This window comes from Nestor notabilis, unplaced genomic scaffold (genome assembly GCF_000696875.1).
Source record: "Nestor notabilis isolate BGI_N333 unplaced genomic scaffold, ASM69687v1 scaffold22627, whole genome shotgun sequence".
Classification (NCBI taxonomy): domain Eukaryota; kingdom Metazoa; phylum Chordata; class Aves; order Psittaciformes; family Psittacidae; genus Nestor; species Nestor notabilis.
The window spans coordinates 5,375-24,317 of NW_009936324.1; the positions used below are offsets into that span (position 1 = coordinate 5,375).

An 18,943-nucleotide genomic window follows, 5' to 3' on the forward strand; every position below is an offset into this window, starting at 1 on the left:
AAAGAGTCAGGTATCGCTTCCTCACTCTTATGGGGAGTCCTAGGGGGCAGCAGCATAAAATAATCTGCAGGAGGATGTGCTCAGATACCTAAAGCCCCAGTGACAAGGGGAACAGCTTCAGGTGGCACCATGGTCACTCTGTCATGCAAGGACAATGAAGTTTGCTGTGTTCCCCCACATCACTCGTACACAGCCAGGTCCCAGTGCCCTCCACCCCATTGCTGCTGAGACACACCATTAAGTGGCCTCCCTCCCTATACCTCAGCAAAACACCATGTCCATCTGAATCCCTGCTGTCCAAATGGAGGGAACAAACCACTTTCTGCCCCAACATCATCTTTAAGAGCAGAAGTTGCAATGCTCATGTCCAGGTAGGCAAGAGGTCAAGCAGCCAGTGGTGCCACCAGCCTCAACTCTCCTCTGGCCTAACCACCACCACAGAGGGACGAGGAAGCACACTATGGAGCGTAAACACTATAGCTGCAAATAGTTTTGGGGTTCTGAGGGGTTTTCTGGGCTCTCCTTGAGTCCTACCCCCATGCCTGGCCTTACCTTGGTAGGAGCCCAGGCACACAGAAAGGATCAGCAGCACCCAGCCACTCCATTTGCTCTCCATGCCGTTCCTAAGATAGTCCTCAGTGGCTGGTTCCTCTCCTGTGCTGCTCCCAGACTGAGGAATCTTGGATGGGTTGAGAGAAGTAGTGAGAACCCACACCCACACAGGGCAATTACCACACCCCTCTCTTTATGGCTTGATTATAAAATCATCACCAGTCTGCAAGTGGAGGGAGGGACCAGAGCCAGGCAGGTATTCCCGGGAAGTCAAAACCAGCCCAGAACCTGCTGCTCAACACTAACCACTCCTGACTGCAAAGGGTGGGCACAGCCAGGGAGAACTGTCCTAGCACCATGCAATGGAGCTATTTCCCATACTCTTCACCGAATTCACCCTTATGATGCATTCATAAGGGATGAATGCATCAGCCTCACAAAAAAAAGGTCAGCAGCGAAGATATTAAAGACCAGTACATTTAGGGTAACTGAATGAATTGTGCATTTAGAGGTAACCTCATAGTTTGCTTAAAGCATTTAAAGGACACTTGTTTTATTCAAAATAAAGCAAGGAATGAAGACAAAAGGGAAGCAGCCACATTAAATGCAAGTCAGCACTGAAGCCTGATACCAAGCAGCTTCAGAAAGAACTCCCTCCAGCCCACACAAGGCAGAGGAATTGCAACATGGGGCTGTTGCCTCACATCAGGCATTGTGTTTGTCCAGGGAAGAGAACAGCAGCAGCAATCCTCTAACCTGCAACTGTGCTCAATATAGCAAAGGCTTGATGGGACATGCCATGTTGCAAGGCAATGGCAACTCAGTGGGAACTAGAGTCCTGTCATTCAGCCTGATTCCCACTGACATTTTGGGATGTGCCTTCTCCTGACTTTGCAGCAAAGGGGAAGCTAACAAGACCCTTCAGCAACTAGCACACAGTAAGGAAATGAAACACACATCAGTTTACAGAAGTTTTTATTGTTCATTAAGGAAGCTTTTGTGCAAAAATCAAGACAATGTTCTTTAGAAAGCAACTGCACATGTCCCCCCAGCACAACTCAAGCAGGTCAGGTGCCACAGTCCACAGGAAAGGAGAAAACTAAAGAGACTCTGAGCAGCAGCACAGGATTTCCACCAGTTCGCCTCACCCAACAGGTTGCCAGCATAATCCTTTACTACTAAAAACCCAAGAAAATTAAAACCTTGTCAACATGGAAGAGCAAGTCTCAATCCACCCCTGCTTCCCGCCAAAAAAATTCATGTTAAGAGAACACCATTGGGTTAAAAAGATCAAATACCATACTACACGCCATAGTGTAACACAACCTGTACCTCGCAGGCAGCAATGCTGAAGAGAGCCCATTTCCAATATGGCATACGTACCCGAACTGGGATACACCACTGGAACCACTGCACAAGCCTGCCAAGACAGAAAGCTGCGGGTATTTTACGTTTTTAGGGGAAATTATTTGCCTTTTTATAGCCACGAGTGCTTCAGTGTTCTGTACAAATGCAAACAGGAAAGACAAACCCGTACTGCTATCTGCCAACACTGCCCAGACATTTAGCATGTACACGTAGTAACTAAAAAGCTGCAGTCAAGTGGTTTTCCATTAAAACAGCATGAAAATTACTTTGCTTGCTTCTAAAGCAGTTACGGAGCTCCTGCCTCACCCATGACACCACAGGAACAGCAGCAGTTGCCAGCTCCTTTCTGAACAGGACTGGAATTTTCAAAGCTCCACCTCTGCCCAGCTTCTCCTTCCCAAAGCTCTCCTCAGAGCTACTTTGGTGCCTCTGTTTTGGGGGTTAACTTGACCAGAACCGTGTACTAAACGCTCCTAAGGAGTGCAAGGTCCATCTCAAGTGCTGTAAGGATGATTCTCATTTGAGGCCCCTACCCCTCAAGAGCCTGACTTGTTTCCAGGGTAGCAGCCTGCCTCAAAAGGCTTTTGTTCAGAAGTCCGGGATGTTTCAGTGGGATGGTGCAGAGGCGTGAAAGGCAGGTTGTCAGGTAGGTCAGCAGAGCTGCCAAATACCTACTACAGTGCTCTTACTCTCTGCCATCTCCACTTGCTAGTCAGACACATGTCCCAGCAGAAATGGGAGCTCTGGGAAAAAAAATAATATTTGAACCTCTCAAAGGTGAGTGTCAAGTGAGATGGGGTGGCAGGAATGGAAACTGCCCGTGAGCCTCACAGTGCCTCTGAAAATTTAGATAACAAAGTATGCCACGAGAACAAGAACACATCAAGGAACAAACCAGTGGTTTACAATAAAGCCCATTTTTCCATGTGTTCTGCCCTCTGTGCTGAACTCACTTTTGACATATGCACAGCCCCTGCTGACTTTTTCCCCCTCCATCTTCTACCGACCCAGCTCACTCCACCTCCTTGGCACCCAGCTGGCTGCATGTAGGAAGCTGCAAGACTAAGCAGAATTGAGCAACAAGGGTAAAGAAAAAGGGAGCCATTCCTTAACTACATCGGCATGCTTCGAGAGACTGAAATCCCACTGTACTGGGCTTGACAGTAGAACACGCATGCTTATATCAAACAGTCCAAGGAAATAAGGACATGATCAAAAGGTTGAGGGAGGGTTTCCTTAACTGTAACACCACCATGAGCCATAGGTGTGATAACTCAAATGCAAATGCATCTTTTTTGGTACCAGTTATTTTGAAAGTTAGCTGGGCACATGAAGCCCCTTCTCTGCACCTGTAGAGCTTTGAAAATTCCAGCTGAAGGGATTCCCAGGTTCAGCATTATCCCTTAAGACTTCCCTACGGTTACATAGAAAATGAACATTCTAGCCAGATGTTAAAAATGCAAAGCATGTAATCATCCCAATGCTGACTACAGAAAGACATATGAAAATTTAGTCACCATCTTGTTCTTTTTTTAAGTTAAAAGATAATAGCCTTGTCTTATTTCACCTTCTCTGACATTCTTCCCAGCACCTAAAAACACTTCAGCCTATCAATTAAAAAACTACAACACACTGACTATTTTTAGGAGCATAATGAGTTAAACTGTACAATCAAAAATATCTTTGTTAAATCAACAATGAAGATCTGATCCTTCAACAGCAGCACTGCTACAGAAGAGTTACAATAAAGGAACTTGAAGGTCAACTTGTTAATGAGGCAGAAAGGAGGGACAGTTGAGATACAGCTCCCCGCCAACCTCGGCCCACAAAGAGCCATGGCAAATTTTCAGAACTGGAAATTCCTCTTCTAGTTCCACACATGACGTTTGCAGTGATCAACAGCCTAAAGAGAAAGAAATGGTGTACATTAGTGGAAAAAAGCCTGTTGCAAACAAGTGTGCATCTACACATGCAATTCAATACCTTGTTCTGAGCCAAGATCTTGGAAGCAAATCTCTTTTTCTGAAAATAAGTGATTCCAGAGAGGACTAGAACATCCTCCTCCCCACCCAGAAGCTTCAGGAAAGAATGCTGATGACCCTTAGCCAGTAAGGCGTGGCAAAAAAAGCATCAGCCCACAACACTGGAAGCCAAATTTTAGAGCCTGATGAGAAGTCATGACATGATCTGTTGGCCACAGGAACACAGATTAAATATAAAGCTCACACTGTACCTTACTATAGATTCTGAAATGCTAGCAGACAGGTGGAGTATAGGAACAAAAGGGAGTGGAAACCATCTGCTTTAAAATAGGTAAGGGCTATGGAAGCCCCTCTAATCAAACTCAACTATCTCTAGCTATTACTCTTTTGCTTCCTGAAGCTGGAATTCATCCACTTGAAAGTGTGGTGTAGAAGCTGGAAAAGTCACTTATAAGGAGCTATCAAGGACCAATAGAAAACTTGAGGCAGAACCCTGCTTTACGTACGTTGCACTGAGCAGCAGTCTCCATGTTCTTACACCAGTAACCTGGACCCCAAACACAAGCATCATCCCCCAGGAGAGGCTGCTTAGCTGATCCACAGACTCCAAGTTTCTGCGAAAAGAACAGCAGCGGTCACCATCTTCCTGTTTGCACGAAGAGATCTCAACTCCAGCTTTACATCTGAGCTTCCCACCCGACCGAGCTTCAGGAGCTCCCACAGCACTATGCTGCACTGACAACTGCAGTCACGCTTGCAGCTGAACATGAAGCAGTAATCTGACACAAGGAAGAATTAAGTTACCGCAACAGCTTCTCCATATTAAGTTCTGAGAAACAATGCTTCTAGAAAGGAAGCTTTCTCAATAAATGTCATTTAACTTCTCATCACATTGAAGGCACACACTACTACTGAACCTCAACAGCAGATAACCACTGGCAGCTCTTTTCCTCTATCCTTCCTTGCACAAGGCTGGCAGTCAGACAGCTGTCCATTCAGTAATCCTGAGGCTTTGCACAACCATATTTGCTCCAAGCATTAAGCATGCCAATTTTTATTCCAGCAGAGTTGGTGCATGCAAGACACTGAAAGGCATACAGAAGAGTAGGCAGGACTGTATGGAAGCCCATACTCAATAGAACTAAATGCAATACTTACAGTGCAAACAAAAGTGGGATCCATCATTTCTGCCAAGAGTTGCACAACCACAGGTTCATACTGATCCACAAACTGAACACACTGTAACAAAACACAGGTTGAGAAATTCTGTTAAAGCCTTAGAAGAGGAAGATACCGTCTTCAGCAGGCAGGCCTGTACACTAAGCATCCCAGTAACAAACTGATGAAGCAGAGGCTTGAGCTCTACAGATTGAAAAGGACTCAGCACTGCACTAATCACACAACTACATCACTTGTTGCTACCTTATACTTGCCTGCAACTGTATGCAGACAGGTTATGATGAGAAAGGGGTCTAAAGGAAAAGAACCAAGCAGGACAGACTTTGGGAAAAGAACCAAGCAGGACAGGCTTTGATTTGCAAAGCTTAGTCCTAATTGTGAAGATCACTGCTGTCTCAAGAGGAAAGCACACTGAAGAAGCTGGAGACAAACATCCTGAACAGGACGGCAGCAATACAGTAATGACTCTTCAGCACTTTTAGCCCAGGTAGTTACTATTCACTTCAGACCCGGCAGCAGGAGGAATGCTTCCCATGAGTAACAGTCAGCCCTCTAGTGGAGAGGCCATATCCAAAGCACAGAAGATATTGGCATTCTCAGCAGAGACTAACAGCACCAATTAATAAGCGAACCACAGCTATTAAACAGCCTCACAGCAGTTAACAGGAATAGCTGTTTCACTGCTGCTTTAAGCTACACACATAAGCAGTTACCACTTGCTGACACTCAGCAGCCACCTAATAAGATTTCCAGGTGAATCTTGACAGTGCTGGCCTAACAGGTGTTGCTTTTTGCTGTCTCACTGAAATTATGCCAGTCTACTTACAATTACTTTGTTAATCCCCTGAACAGGATCACTATCAAGGAAAAGAAAAAAACCCCTTTCAGCTGTTCCCACCCACTGTTCTCAGAACATTTCCAGGCAAACCTTTACTGCCTGCAAATTAGTACAACAATCCATCCAGCCAGTTCAGCCCCTTAAAAGTCTCCATCTATTCAAAGATCTGCCAACAGCCACAAATGGAGAGCACAAAAACCTAATCCTCCTGCACCCCAAACTCTTTTCAACCTCTAGCAGAGGAAGGCTGACTACTCTCATAAAACACACTATGAGATGCTTTTTCCAAATACTCTGCAAGGTGCTTTGTCCTTCTGTTCATCTCCATCTGCCTTGTTCTGACTGGAACGCAGGCTGCCACACAACAAAGTCTGTGTGGTCACTTGACTGCCTCCGATGAAGCCTGCTCCCTCTTTTTTGCTCTACTGCACATGAGAAGCCGCTATGCTTTGGTGCTAACTAGTAAAGAGAGAAACCTAAGAAGGATCAGGTTGCTGAACACAAGCCAGTCCCAGCTGCACCTGTGGACAGTTTGTCTCCAGCTACAGACCAAGGTAGTTGGCCAAACACAGAGACCTCTATTACAAGTACCTGGACATTTATAGCAGAAGTAGACACACTTGCGAGATGCACCTAAAATTAGCATGTAGACAGAATATCAGGTGAAAGACTCAGAAAACAAAATAAGCATGATTATCACTGTAGGGCCTATGTAAACCCAACGGACCATCAGGTAAAACTGAGGTAAGCATAATTGTCACTGTAGTACCTATGTAAAACAAATCAAAAATCAACAAGGACAGTTCCCAACCATCAACAAGACCATTGTTTTTTAGCCTGCCTCCTGCACAAGTGTTTTACCTGATCACGGACAGACTCTGGCAGGAAGTGACAGACTTTTTCCAGTAAAGCTTCAATTTCAGCTGTTGTGGCATTCTTCTCTAGTTCTTTGTCTGCATAAGATACCACCATCTTGCAGATATCACAGAAGCCACCTGCAGGTTTCACTAAAACTGAGAACAAAAAACCCACCAAAAAACAAACATCAGTGCTTAGGTAGTTCCTCTAAATGGAAGAAAGGAGGCAGCAAAGTACTAAAGCACATGTCCTCAAATGAGATACAATCATAGGTGAACCAGCTCATTTTGCAACACCAGTGACTCCTCATTACTAACCTGGTGGCGGTGGAGGCTTGTTGGCAGCACAGCATTTCAGCATAACACACACAGCTTCAGGATTTGTTGCCTCCAAAAGCATGTCAACCAGAGCCTGGCCATAGACATCAATGAAGTCCTTACACTGGTCCTTGACACTTGCTGGGAACAGGTAGCAGACCACCTCCATTTCATGTACAATCTCCTCCTGAAGCACAATGAAGGATATATGGCAAATGAGGAACAAAAATCTGACTCGATTCATTAGTATATGTTTTCTTACTCTGCTCCAACCCAGGATGGAAATCTTGCTCTCATGAAAACAGACAGCAAAAATAACTTTCCTTCTCCCTACAATACAGCCCCATTTTAGCCAAAGCCTAGGAAGAGGTACCATCTCCACCACTTACACACCTCTGTCTTGTTGCTCTCCAAGAGGCCAGTCACTTCTTTCACCATGGTCTCACATATTTCACACAAGGAAAGAGTCTTCTCTTGAACTGAGGCTTTCTGAGCACACACAGAAGAAACATAGAAAACAATAAATCAGAACTTGACCATTTGACAGGAACAATTTGTAAAAGATCAGTTTAACAGCATTCACATTGAGGTGCAGCACACTAATTCATTTACCTAGCTGTCCAGTTTGAGCTGGATTCAGGTGGTCAGACAGAACCCAAACCCAACCTTAAAGGTCTCGGTAAAAACCCTTTCTGAATGAACAGTTATGACTTCATTAAGACTACAGTCCACAGGTTGTATAAGAAGGCGAGTTGAATTTAGTAGACATGGAAAAATAAGCAACCCCACAGTGACTGGAGTCAAGGAAAATTTGAAGTGTTTATTAGAATACATTGAGAACACCCTCTTGCTTCTAGAAGAAACACAGAAATCGAGAGACTTGAGGGAAATTATTTGGAGCCTGTGAATCAGAAGTTAACTGACCTCAAGAGACTCCTCTTTCCCAAAAACCCTCAGCCCATGTCTTGCTCAAAGGCCCTGGGAAGCTAAGGTGCTCCTCCAAACTCGAGAGCTCCAGCATTCTGTGATCACTCATCTGCTCATGCAAAGTGCTAACCCATTTTTAAAAGGGATCAAAGCATAACTCCAAACGTAGATAAAAATTCAAATTCAGCAATTTTCCCTCTAACATTTGAGGCGTCATTTAGAATGGCTACTATACACTCCTACTGGAAAAAGAGTTTCCATTTTAATCCTAACCATTACCATATAGCTTCGATTTAACTTAGGCTTTGTTACTCTAACAAATCAATCAGCACTCCTACTTCACAGATCAGCATCAGAAACAAGAGGCAGCCAGGAATTTCTATGCAGGGAGACTTGGATTATTCTACACATAAAAGCTCATATTTTTCCATTTCACCTAGTTTGTTACACTAGAGCAAAAAGGAAGGTAAAGCTGTTGAGCACAGGAAGTCTATCTTACCTCCACTGTTTCCATTTTTACTTCATGAACCACTTGAGCTGGTACCAGAGTCTGAAGGGGAACAGATTTCACAGAAGAACAGAACCCAACCATGGCACAAATGTCCTTTGGTTGCTGGAAAGAGATGTAAAAGCAATTTTTAGAAGCCTAAAAGACTGCCCTTTTTATGGAGCCTGTGAATAGACACAAAGTTTTAGAAGGCTCCAACATAACTAGAAGTTTCATGACTACTTCTACTTCAAGTATTGCCAAAGCATTTGACATGGTTATAGGCAGGACAACTACCAGATGAAGTTTAGCATCTTTCCTTTGAGGAGGAAAAGGTTAGGCCACATCCATTTAAAAACCCCATTTACCACAAGCTATGCAAATCCTTCAAAGGAGTTGACTTAAGAGCTACCAACACCAAAACAGGCCACCAGCATCACATTAGATCTGAATCCACAAGCTGCTCCCCTGAAAGCTTTAAAGTAATCACAGAAGAGGCTAATTATCTTGACTCCAGAGTTCACCCAAAAGCTGAAAGAAATGGCTAGCAGAAAGGACTCCTTTTCTCATCCACAAACTACCTTCTTTAAAGCATCCAGTAACATCACATTTTGCAAAAAGAAACACATTCCCGCATTATCGAACACAGCCTATAAGAAACAAAAGTTAACCGTGTAAAAACCTAAGCTTAACCCTTTTCAAAAGTATCAACAGTAACTATTTCAAGTGTTCTTTTCACAGTAAGAGGGAAAACAGAAACAAAGCCTTTAGTAAGTCTCTCAAAGGTTTTAAAAACATATTACTGTTGTGGTTTAAGCCCAGCCAGTAACTCAGAACCATGCAGCTGCTTGCTCACTCCCCCCTACTTCTTTCCCCCGAAGTGGAGGTTCAGTCTGCAGCTAATTAGACAATTACTAAATGCAAAAAGTAAACGCCAGACATCAGGTAAACTGCTCTAAGGAGGCCACATTATACCTACACAAAGTGAGAAAGGCTGTCCAAAGTAATATGCAAAACTTGAATTTTCCCACCTGAAGTCTACTTAAGCTAAAAAAAGTTACCTTTGGTCTTACAGATAATTAGAAGATCATACCCTGTCACCCGGGCATCAAGCTTCTTACAGCAGAAGCTTATGCAACAGTTAATATATCATGCACAACCTCATGCACAGGCAAAAACAGTATCTCAAGATACAGTGCTGCTTCAGACTACTCCAGGCAGTATCTTTAAGTCAAGCCCTTTGGTTCATGCATTGCAAGAATCATTTCCAGATATTAATGTTACAGCAACACCCACATACACACAGCATGCTCTCTCACAGAGAGATGACAGACACAAGGTCTCCCAGGACTGGTAAAATTATAAGCCCAAACAGCTCTAGAAAGCAGGAGCCTAAAGGCCTCCTGCTTCTTCTTTTCAATTCATGTACTCCAAACATCTATACCATTGTCCAAGATTTAAAGGTTAACCAAGAAAAGACCTGGGGACAGCTTCACTCAAGCCCTTTTGAGCCCAGACTTCAAACCAGAAGCTGACAGGAGCCACTGGCATGCTGCTTCCACATCTATCCTTCTTGTACAAGAGTGAGCACATTTTCTGCTCTACTGCCCAAAGCCTAATCAAGCTGAAATCTTAGTAGCACAAACTGGTATTTGGAGCTGGAAGTAGGAATGACCACTGGAGGAGAAGTCTATAGTCTTTCTCTGTTTCAATTACATAAATATCCCTTGTATCTGTCAACACTGAGTACAATCACACCATGTAAACAGCTATTCAAGCAAGAAGTGAACTACAAGCCCTTTGAGAGCAAGAAATGAACTACAAGCAGGCTATCACCACAGGCAAGTTGCTCACCTACCTGATCCTTCTGTTGACAGGGAAGATTGGAGACAGAGGAAGAAAGGAGAAATTAAAGATAACAGTTAAGAGATAACAGGCACTTGGAACTCCATATACTTTCCATGAAAATGATGGAATATTACATGGTCCCCCATCCCAAAGATCCTTAGCATTGCTACAGCAACTCGTATTTAATTGCACAATGCTAACCAGCATTATTCATTCAAAGTTATTAAAGCATCCTGGGCAAGACTACTTTCAAAGAGTGTGAACACTCAGCCAGATGCAAGGTGTGGTCACATTCCAATTTCAGGTATTAACACCACACTGCATTGCAATGCTTAAAATGAGAAACCAGATGTATTTGGAACAAAGATTTGCTTCCCCTCCAAATGCTTAAGAAGCAGTGTAAACTTCTAAGTAGCCTTTATGAACTGGAAACAAACAAACAAACAAGAAAAAAAAAACACCACAAAAAAAAGCAACAGCAACAAAAGCCACTATGTTGCCAAATCCAGATTCAAGTCTGTCACATACTCTATTCATAAATCCACCCATAATTTTTTATATTACTTGTGTCATCCAGGCACTGCACTCTTTAAGGAAAGACTTAACTTTTTTTCTTAAAGACTTTGAGATACTGGATGAAGAGGTGCTATGGAGGTGGTCAGAGCATTTGTATGTCTTGTACATTGCTACAGAAGACAAGAGCTGGTACAGTACCACTCACTCTCCATGGCTCCTATCCTTTCCATGACTCCTATAAGGAGTCTTGAGACAGCAATTCCAGAAAAAAAGACATTTAGTCTTGCTTCAAACAGACACATTATCTCCAGTACATGAATCAATTTTGCAATACTGGGACAAAGGCCAACTCTAATATGCTTAACAGTATTTGGTGGGGAGGGGAGCAGTGGTGTAAGTACAGGACTGAGATAAGAGTATCAAGGAACATATGTAATGCATCTTCTGTGTTTCAACAGGTAAGATTGCCTTCTGCACCACTAAAGTGGTTGTGAAAGAAGAGGAAAGCACTAAAGAAAGCATTCTAAGATTGAACTTACTGTTCAATTAAATGCCAGGTTGAAAGTGTTAACACCAAGACTTACACAGCAAACATTCTACTCGGGCTTTTACTGCAGTAAATGTTTCCTGTTTTCATATAAGTTAGCTACACGAAACAAAAAAAATGAACTGAGAGAAAATACTATATTCTACTGATCTTACCATGTGCATCATCATTTGGATGGCCAAGTCAGAATATTCAGAGATATAGTTCTTGCACTGCAGGAAGTGAGGAAAAAAGTCTTGTAAATATCAAACCATTTACGCTGCAAAGTTAATTTAGAATTTTCTAATACTTCTCCAGGTATTAATTAACTTTAACCTACTTAATAACTATTCTGTTGTCTTTCAGACCTTGTCCCAAATATAAGATGGTATTTCAAGTTACACAATCATTGCACACATAGCTGCTTATTTGATAAGTTCTTTTCTCTTCCTCTTAGGGCAAAAGCACTCCCCCTCATTGATATGACCACATTACCCTGCCAGATCATTTTTATGAAAAAGGCCTTGAAGGGCTATCAGGAATCTTGAGTCTTCTTCTTCCTCCCTAGTCCCATACACACCACACCACCCAGCTTCCTTGACCAGAAAGTTTATTATTTCACTGTTATTGTTATGCTGTGTAACATATTCTACATGTGACACGCTCTCCTTAGTTATATTAAATAGAGATTACACTGAGAGGATGAAGGCACTAAACAAACTTTTATGTGTGCACACAGGAACAAATATTTAAACAACAATAAAAAAAGCACTTACCATATCAGACATTTCAGGTCCCAAACGGTCACACTCCTCCTTAGCATGAGCAACCAAAGACTTTACAAAAGATGAGTTTGTCCTCACAGCTTCCTGAACATCAGTAACCAGCTGAATGCAATCTTGGCATACATCCCCACTTCCCTAGACAAAGAGTGAAAGGAAACAAGTTGACATATCTTCACATAATATGTCTTAGAAGCTTCTGCTACTACCAAGTTTTAAAAGCTATTCTGAACTATATATAAACCTTAATATTCAATAGAATACTTAAAAGCCTAAGCTATAATATGAATAGACAAGCTACTGCTGGTATTTGCACCAGCCACTAGATGCAGATTAGGTATCTACTTAGCTCTGAAACCCAAGATAACTGCTAAGATAACCAATCTTCAAAATCTCTTGGTTTTGTGACAGACCACAGTGGGAAGGTTTCCAAGTCTAGCACAGATCTTATCTGCTCCACCCACTGCAGCTAGTTCTCCACCCACTCAACTGTTTACTTCCTGTATCTAGACTTGCTATCAAGATGCAGCCTCTACTCACAAGCTCATTGTCTCATCTACTCCCCTTTGTCAACTATTTGTTCTTCTCTGATTCAGTCTGTCACCTCTGGATGAATGCTTCCCCTGAAGGGCACATCTAGGAGATCACTCAGAATGCCAGAGAATTCTTCCTCCTTGGAACACCGGTGTCAAACTTGCTCACAGAAGAAATTGTTTCTAGTAAGGCCTGCTTGACTTATACAATCCTGGGTGGGAACAACCTAGCATAAGACCTGTCTTTATAAACTGTGGCTGTTAATACAGGATTATACCTATGGTCCACAGGGGGTGCAGCTATCGTCTTACTTAGCCTTAAACCCACAGGTTGAGGAAGAATCTTTATGCAGCAGCACAAAATTCAATAGGAGACAGTCAACCAGGTGAAACATATCAGCTTAATTTGTACCCAGTACAACAATCCCTTACTGAGAACCATCAAGTTCTTATGCAAAGGAGCGCTGAAGCAAAAAACTCACACTTCACTTGCACGCTGGAATAGCACTGCACCCTTACCTTTGACTTCTGCTTGGGTTTGTCCTGAGGGTAAAGGAGAAGAGGCACATTAGCCATGAATGGGGATGCCAGTTCAGAGAAATCCAGCTCCGGTATCTTATTTGACTGGAGTTGTTTCTGAAGTTTCATTGCTGCGAGGTGTTTCTGAAGGGACTGGCACAGTGCAAGGGCACTACATACAACTTCAGGTTTATCCTAGGGGAGATATGATACATACATAAAGCTCTAGACTGATGGCACTTTTATACAAAGTTCAGAGTAGAAAGTCTTTCAGCAGAACATGGAAGGGAAAATGTTTCACAGCAAGGAAGCAGTTTTCAAACTTACACCATTAATGGCAACACCAGTGATCCATACAAGACTGAAAGATAATACGCACAATCTTGAAAGAGAAATTCAGGCATTGACAGGAACAAAACTTTCAATTCCAAAAGTTGCAAACTGTTACCTACTTACCAGCTCTTCTTTGATCATATCCATGATAACAGGTAGGTACGAATCCACAATTTCTTTGCACTCAGAGACCAGGCCTTGGTCAGGAAGAAACTCACACGTCTTTTCCAAGTAAGAGCGGATCTCATCCTATAGAAGATAAGGTGAGCTATAAACTATCAAAATACGTATGTCTGCCTGTCTCAAATGCTCTTTCATTCCCAAAACGCATAACATACCCAGAAAAAAAGCCCCTTGGACTCACGCAAGGTCCAAGCAGCTGGGAAGCAAAACTAGAATAAGGTTTTACACTGTAGACTTATTTTCCCTAGGCTTGGACCTTTGATGAGACCCTGACAAAATGAAAACATGAAATGCTGCTTTCAAGGCCTGCCCAACAGAGTCTTGCCAGCACAGAGCACTTACATTTGAGAAGAGCAAGTGAAATTACAGACCAATGGGACAATGATTTGTTTATACAAAGTACTCCCAGGTTCACAAGAGAAAAAGGGAAGAGGCACGCACAACCAGAATAAAGTCTACTTGGTGTAATAGTCTAGGGACTGTGGTATCCCACCTTTGAAGATTGATGGCCCACTGGCACAAGAAACAATTTCATTAAGCTTCTACAGTCAATCAGGGATGTTAAAGCATGAGAGGATTTGCTAATTTCTAAACCAGAAAAGGCTGTTTAAAAGCCTTTTCCCCATGTACTCTGGCCACTTTCAACATCTGCTGCTTAGGTTGGGAAAACATCATCTTCTACCACCTCACCTTGTGATCTTAAGACAATGAAATCAAACAGTACCCTGGGGCAAGAAGGGGAGCTCTGCTTACCTCAGTGCCATTATCCTTCAAAACCTTGCCAGCCACTGTCACAAGTTCCTTACATAAGTCACAGGGGATACTGTTCTGGAGAAAGAAGTAGAGTTAGTTTAAGACAGACTTAAGTATTTGTAAATGCAGCGTGCAAATAAATATGAAAAACAAGCATCACATTTGGAATTGAAGTTAGGGAAGAAATACAGGCTGCAGCTGGGGTGGAAAGAGGTGGTTTTAAATAGTAAGGCAATTCCAAGCATGTTCGGCTCCAGTTTCTTCAGTACATAAACATGGTATGAAGAAGCAGGCATGCTACCACTTGCTTATTTCAAGTAGTCCCACCTCCCTTGAAGTATAAAGTATATCGCCTGGAGAAGCATCCTCCTGAATCTCTTTTACCTTACTCTTCCGAGTTCACACTTACTAGAAATCTTAAGAACTCTTCAGGATACTTCACACATTTTAGTTGTGCTCTGCCATTGACATTCCTCCCTTCCCCTACTTTTCCACAAGCTGGAACATATATTGACACAGATATAGACGAGGGAGACTGAATGCATCTGTAAGTAAAATGCCTTTTCCCCCCTAGAAAATTGTGAATCAATACCACACATTACAGCTACATCTAGTAAATCAGCACTCCTACTTAGTACAAATGCAACTTGAAAAGCCACACTAAATGTACTACTGTTTACTGTTACGGCTTTCATAACTTATTATATTTTGCACCTTTTGTGGAACATTAACTTATGAGAAAGACCTAAAGAAGCATTTTTTTTTTTTTTTTTTTTGTAATAAGCCTATCAGTTCGGCATTGCTCAAGTGAAGAATAAGAAAAGACTTTATGAATTAGGAGTCGGTTTACTAGAGGAACAAGTCTTAAATTACGCTAGCTCCTTTCCACACATCACTTGGTGATTGTGCAACAGGTCACAAGAAAAGTCAGCAGACAAGTTGTGCAAGTCAGAGAAGTGGAAAGCAACCTTTATCTAGCACCCAAATTAAGGCACAGTATCCAAGGCATAGATAGATGTAGCACTTAACTCTGGTCAGAAACTTAAATATCTTCATGAACATATGGAAACCAGCATTTGGAAACTCAGATACAGGCAAAAAGTCTCAGTAGTCAATACTTACTACAGTAGGCTTGTTCCAAACATTCTGCTGGCAGTGTTTCACCGCTCCACACTGTGATGCTGTCCGAACACTCTGACACCACACCTCTGGACCCTTTACACAGTCCTTCTGCCACAAAACAGGGCTTGCCACAGCTGCCAAAAAAAGAATTGTTCTTTCACAGTTGCACATTTCAGTAATATCCCCAAAAAGCAAGCAGGTTAATGCTGTATAACCATCACCTCGCCAGTACACCACTTAGGTTTACTAACATTTTTAAGCACATTTCTACCCAGTAATTTCTGTCCCGAAACATACGAATGAGTCCAAATTAAAGATTACGCAGCCAAAGAACTTCCCTACTGAAGTGCTTGAGTCTCAGCACCTCAGTGGTTCGTTCCCCCTTTATCCCCCTTTTGAAAAAGCCACACACGAAAAAAAACCAACAACCCAAAACAAAACCTGAAGCATTTTGCTTAGCACACAACTACCACATGAAACAGAGAAACTGCCCACAGCAGAGACCTATACTTCAGACAGCTGGTTCCCAAAGCTACAACTCCTCTGCTCTCATGTCCTACTGTCCTTGCAATCACTTCAACTCTGAAACAGCAGTCTAGCTTGTAATTGTTGCCTGCATTCTTTCTCCCTGGTGAACCACCCTTTTGTCAGACAAAACTGAGTGCTAGGAAACTAACTGGATCAGAAGCCACAACACCACACATTACATGGAGGACTTAAGAGCCAGGTGCAGACCAAAACACTTACCATAAACAAAGTTTCAAGAAAGACAAAAAAAGCAAAAGAGGGACAGAAAAAAATGTGAGACATGTTCTATGATATAATTTTAAAACCCATTAAATCTATCAGGCCTTTGTTTCCTTTTGGTCAGTCTAAAACTACGTACAGAAAAACTTGTAGGGGGAAAAAAAAAAATAAATAAAAAAACCCCCAAAACAAAACAAAAAAGCATTAGGTCCTTGTCTGGACATTACCTGCCAATGCAAATGTGAAATTAATTTGCAACCTATAAAGTTCTGAAGTAAAATACAGAATATGATTTCTGGACAGTCTTCCTAAAGCAATGTAAAAGACTACTAGTAAGTCATAGGGCAAGTTAACCAACTGCACATTCAAGCTTTTTTTAATTATTGTGCTGCCTGGACAGCAAGACACTGAACTTCCCCTAGTTTTATAAACCATCCCATCTGTCAGTAGGTTCAAATTCCTTAGCAGCCAATCTCCTACGCTGCACTAACCTATGAATGAAGGACTCCTAAAATCCTACAGCAGACAGGTCCCAAGGAAATCTGCCATAGTTTATGTCTACAAGGCACTGCTGTCAAAGTTGATAAAAACATCCCAAACAACAGAACCAAAACATGCAAACCTATTAGCTCTATAGGTACTGTTCAGGAGTCGTTATCCTGACATCGGTGTTGTCTGCACATGACAAAATGCTGTAAAATTACACCGTCAAGCAAGTAGCAGGAATTAGGCCATTTCATTCCTACAGAGCTTCTAGTAAGGTTATGACAGAAGAACAATCACTTTCCCATTCCTCATGTCTTGGTTCTAAGTTATTAGAGGATGAACTACCAGAGTATCTACTAGGTACATAGCCACTGCACATCAAACAGAGCAGATAAACACTGCTTTATAGGTGGCATTCTGCAGCTTTCTCTGCTGTCGATTTATAAAACCTGTTTACACAGGATTTCACAGAGGAATGACCCATTTATTTTAAGAAAAATGTGCTTTGCATGTTAAATTTTCTACAGAAGTTTGCCATTCTCCCCCAGCAAAAAGCCTAGACTGAATATTATTCTTCAGCAAGACAGCACACTAGGGCTGCTTATAAGACTAGGAATAAGACTTCAAAGCTTCTAATAATGTATGGTTAGCAAAATATTTACAGACAGCCTATTCTAAACTACAGCATTATTGATCTGGAAGCACTAACAATAGTTCAGTTTCGAGTCAGACTGGTCAGCCAAATAGCTGTCAGCTCTGGCAGGATGACAATAACCAAATATACACTTAGTTGAGGGAAAGTTATTCTTCCCTTTCAGATACTGGTATTGAATTGGTGTAGAAAGGCTCTGCAAGCAGAGTCAAGCTCTGGCTACAGCCATCAAGACCTTGACTTTAAACAGTGGAATTAAGAGCTTCTAACTATTTACAAGCCTAGCTTTTAACCTATGCCTTTAGTTCTGTAAATCAGAGCAAAAATTACCGCCCCTCCCCTGTTTGAACCACACCATAAAACTAAACTATGAAACTACAGCAGTTACTCCAAACAGTTTCTCTAACTCTCAATCTAATAGGACATTTAAAACCCGAATTGAGGAATTCATGCCATAACTTGTACTGGTTTAACTTGGCTCTTAATAAACTTTCAGGTTTTGTTCGGCTTTTTACTTTTAACATCCTGCCACTGTATGACTTTTCAGATCCATACCAGCTTCAGCAGAACATCTAACAGTTCCTTTTTTAACTCGTGGGCTCTGACCTGGTCATTTTAAGCACAGGACAAAAGAAATACTATGCTTCTGATCTATGTTTACTTATCAGTTTTTCTGGCTTTATGTCTTCATGTCTTCAACAAATCCCCTGCTGCACAGCTTTTGTATCAAAGAGATGCTCACACAGAGTCAGTCACTAATGCTGACTTGCCAGGACACAGCCAAGAGATATCAGTAGACCAGCTGTGTTTTGTCAGATTACAAGACTGAGGCAGAAGAAAACCAAAGAGCAAGGCAGTAGTCTTGAAATCTTTGAGGTAAGCGAAGTGCAGGTTGCAGACAATTCCGTTCAGGAGGAGAAAGGATTAAAATTAATTGATTTTTGACAGTATGTTAACTACTTGTCATGTCTAATTGTACTGCTTTGCTGCATCATGTCCCACCAGCCTGGAAGGAGTAGCTTCTAGGAAGAGGCATACATGGCCACGTTTTATTCAGATTCTGCTCAAAGCACTACCACTGAGCACACAGTCACTTCTATTTGAGAATAAGGACACTGACATCGTCCACAATCCTCTACAGGGGGACCAAAGACAAAAATCTCAGAAGAGCTTGAAACCAGCAGGGACAGTGAAGAATGAGAAGCATCAAACTGTTAAGTCAGTGAACACTGAAAACTGGTTTTAGAATGCAGGTCAGCACCCCAAACACCTTCCCGCTGGTATTATTTGAAATTCTCAGTCCTGCAAAATATCAGAGCAAGATGAAATGCCAATATGCCCACATAACTTTTCCACGAAAAAAGCCAACAGATTCAGGAAACACGAATTACCTATGCCATGAGGATGAACACTTATCTACAGAAAATGGAGTAAC

The 18,943-nt window shown here is 42.1% G+C and overlaps 2 protein-coding genes across 2 annotated transcripts in view; both read right to left on the reverse strand.

The window, feature by feature from the left end:
* Positions 1 to 616, reverse strand: part of LOC104408637 (proactivator polypeptide-like) — a gene marked incomplete at its 3' end in the record, with an annotated part of 5,986 nt that extends 5,370 nt beyond the window's left edge. Inside the window, exon 1 of the mRNA XM_010018293.1 lies at positions 553 to 616. Coding sequence (XP_010016595.1) covers positions 553 to 616 — 64 coding nt within the window. The remainder of the gene's footprint in view (positions 1 to 552) is intronic.
* A 2,822-nt stretch (positions 617 to 3,438) lies between these two features.
* On the reverse strand, positions 3,439 to 15,794 carry PSAP (prosaposin). Its single transcript, XM_010018294.1, has 14 exons — positions 15,624 to 15,794; positions 14,502 to 14,576; positions 13,689 to 13,814; positions 13,233 to 13,427; positions 12,175 to 12,318; positions 11,575 to 11,631; positions 10,367 to 10,375; positions 8,521 to 8,634; positions 7,488 to 7,583; positions 7,095 to 7,281; positions 6,781 to 6,932; positions 5,061 to 5,141; positions 4,409 to 4,516; positions 3,439 to 3,823 (listed from the first exon to the last, which is right to left on the reverse strand). Exons 1-14 carry the CDS (start codon positions 15,792 to 15,794, stop codon positions 3,788 to 3,790), a joined length of 1,551 nt encoding a protein of 516 aa, XP_010016596.1. The 3' UTR covers positions 3,439 to 3,787.
* Between the last annotated feature and the right edge of the window lie 3,149 nt (positions 15,795 to 18,943).

Excerpts from the sequence above, each read along its gene's own strand:
- PSAP (XM_010018294.1), bottom strand. The coding sequence starts at position 15,794 with ATGTGCAACTGTGAAAGAACAATTCTTTTTTTGGCAGCTGTGGCAAGC. Across the intron at positions 11,632-12,174 it reads GACCTGAAATGTCTGATATG|TGCAAGAACTATATCTCTGA; the intron begins GTAAGTGCTTTT and ends CACTTCCTGCAG. Across the intron at positions 3,824-4,408 it reads AGACTGCTGCTCAGTGCAAC|GCTGTTGATCACTGCAAACG; the intron begins GTACGTAAAGCA and ends CTTTCTCTTTAG.